The sequence below is a fragment of the Babylonia areolata genome, chromosome 4 (genome assembly GCF_041734735.1).
Source record: "Babylonia areolata isolate BAREFJ2019XMU chromosome 4, ASM4173473v1, whole genome shotgun sequence".
NCBI classification, from domain to species: Eukaryota; Metazoa; Mollusca; class Gastropoda; order Neogastropoda; family Buccinidae; genus Babylonia; species Babylonia areolata.
In genome coordinates this window covers 26,960,702-26,963,153 of record NC_134879.1, presented here as the reverse complement: position 1 = coordinate 26,963,153, position 2,452 = coordinate 26,960,702, and the positions used below count along the sequence as shown (strand labels likewise).

General features: G+C 40.0%; 1 protein-coding gene across 2 annotated transcripts in view; it reads right to left on the bottom strand.

The window, feature by feature from the left end:
• Positions 1-1,335: 1,335 nt before the first annotated feature.
• LOC143281625 (retinol-binding protein 4-A-like) overlaps positions 1,336-2,452 on the bottom strand; it is a 9,239-nt gene continuing 8,122 nt past the window's right edge. Inside the window, exons 7-8 of one of the 2 annotated variants that reach the window (XM_076586871.1) lie at positions 1,628-1,691; positions 1,336-1,545 (exon numbers count right to left, since the gene is read on the bottom strand). In XM_076586871.1, the coding sequence (XP_076442986.1) occupies positions 1,506-1,545; positions 1,628-1,691 (104 nt within the window). In that variant the 3' untranslated portion in view covers positions 1,336-1,505. The other variant, XM_076586870.1, reaches the window with a different exon arrangement.

Here is a 2,452-nt window from a genome sequence, read left to right as displayed (position 1 = left end):
GTGCGCGCACGCGCGTGTGTGTGTGTGTGTGTGAAGGGGGGTCGGGGTGGGAGTGGGAAGGGGGGGGGGGCGAGGAGGGCAAAGGCTACAAAAAGGGTATCACGGACTTTGCACGATAATTTATCCTGCTTCTTCTTTATTTTATTTTTAATCTGAGAATAGCAGAATTAAGGAACAGTTCCAATTATTCATTTACCTCTCATTATCAGACCGTCCGAACATTTTGTCCATGCTTTACACGTTTGTCTGGCAATAGCAAAATCAAACATAAAAAAATCCACTGATGTTTATTTATTTTCAAACTATCTATGATATACAAAATAAAAACAAAACAAAACAAAACAAAACGAAAGGCCATAAAATAGATAATTCATTCTTTAACAAAAGACAATGAATATTCATGCCACCCATTCCATGTCAGTTCATTGCATCATTAGGATATTCAGTTTCATTCTTAATTCCAGAAAAAAAATCGAACACAGGCAATCAATTCACATCTTCAAATGGAAACATGAAAACGAGGGAGCAGTTCGAATATTTGTATTTTGAACTGCATACAGCAGCATTAACAAATGTCATAAAATTTTATTTCAGAAAACACCCGAATATGCACAGAAATTCTCAATTATTATTATTATTGTGTCAATGTCGGAACACAGCTAACGTTTCCACATGTCAAATATTAACGATGAAGAATTCCCACCATTATCATCCGGAAAAAAAGACCCTTTCACCGCCAGTCAATTTAGAGTACAAAATTCCCTTGTGGTATAAACACAGAAAAGACAGTGGCTAAATATAGCTGGGGATTCCCCCTGCGATGTATAGAAAATACGGCCTGTCCTGCCACCGAGCATTAAGAGCAGTAGGTTCATGGATAACAGACCAATGAATGGTCACCTTTCAGTGACATGGGTCCTCTACCACGCCTGTGCATAAATGCGAGCTTGGCGGTGAAATGGTTAAATCTAACCTCTGCAAATATCGGGATACAGGAAAACAAACTGTCAATGGCAGCAGAAGATTTTTTTTACTATCCATGTGTTTGAATCTCTTATCTGTAAATATCATAATAATGCTGACACTTTTATGGGTAAATCAATGACAACAGCAATAGTACTGATATGATACTACTACCACCACCACCACTACTATTATTACTATTACTACTACTACTACTACTACTACTGCTGCTGCTGCTGCTCCTCCTCCTCTTCCTGCTACCGACGACAATTGTGGTGTTTAAGGTAATGAAAAGCAGTGTCATAAGGAAAAAAAAACAACAACAGCAAAATAAAACCCAACTCTCATGCTTGCCATCTTTCCTTTGTTAACAACAACAACAACAACAAAAACACTGAAAACAATTCGCATATTCTTATCATTATGTTGTTCAAGGAACAGCAGTATCAAAGACAACTGTTCCAAGTGTTGCTATGTTTGGTCTGCGAACAACAGTCAAAGCCAGGACCAGTTAAATGCCACTTTGAAGGTGATCCACAGGGCTAGGGACAGTTGACCGCCACTTTAAGGACCATCCACAGGGCTAGGGACAGTTAACCGCCACTTTAAGGACCATCCACAGGGCTAGGGACAGTTGACCGCCACTTTAAGGACCATCCACAGGACTAGGGACAGGGTCAGCAGGAAGACAGGCTGTCCTGGCATGGTCACTGTGGTGGACACAGACCCTGCGGACAGTGGATGGACACAGAGATGACCAGTGATAATGAGATGGGTTGTAATAATATTTAATAATAATAATAATATTCTATTTTTATATAGCGCTATAATACAAGCATAAGCAAGCTCTAAGCGCTTTACAATCCAGTACCTAAAAGTGAAACAAGAAAGCATATAAAAAGTAGCAGAAACATAAAACAGAATCATTGATATTATAAAAACAACAACACAATGCATAAAACTCACGAAGTGACATACTCTCAATACTACAACTGTTACACTCCAACACTCACAAACACACACGCACAGACACACACATGATTAAACGGCTCAGATGTTTTATCTTCAGTTTAACGTCTATTCACTGTAAGTGTTTTTAGACGGCTCAGATGTGTGTGTGTGTGTGTGTGTGTGTGTGTGTGTGTGTGTGTGTGTGTGTGTGTGTGTGTGTGTGTGTGACACAGCTCATGAGGAAGTGGATGGAGGATGAGAAACACTGGAGGTCGTTGGGTTATTTCTAAACATTAATAAAAAAAAATGTATTAAAAGTATGAGAGAGAGAGAGAGAGAGAGAGAGAGAGAGACAGACAGACAGACAGACAGAGACATACAGTCTGAGAAAGTTAGAGGGAGACACAGACAGACAGACAGTGATAAACATACAGACGACATAAAAAATGGCACCGCACAAATTGTACACCCATACAGAGGTCTCCTCCTCTCTCTCTCTCTGTGTCTCTCTGTCTCTCTCTCTCCCCTCCTCTCTCTC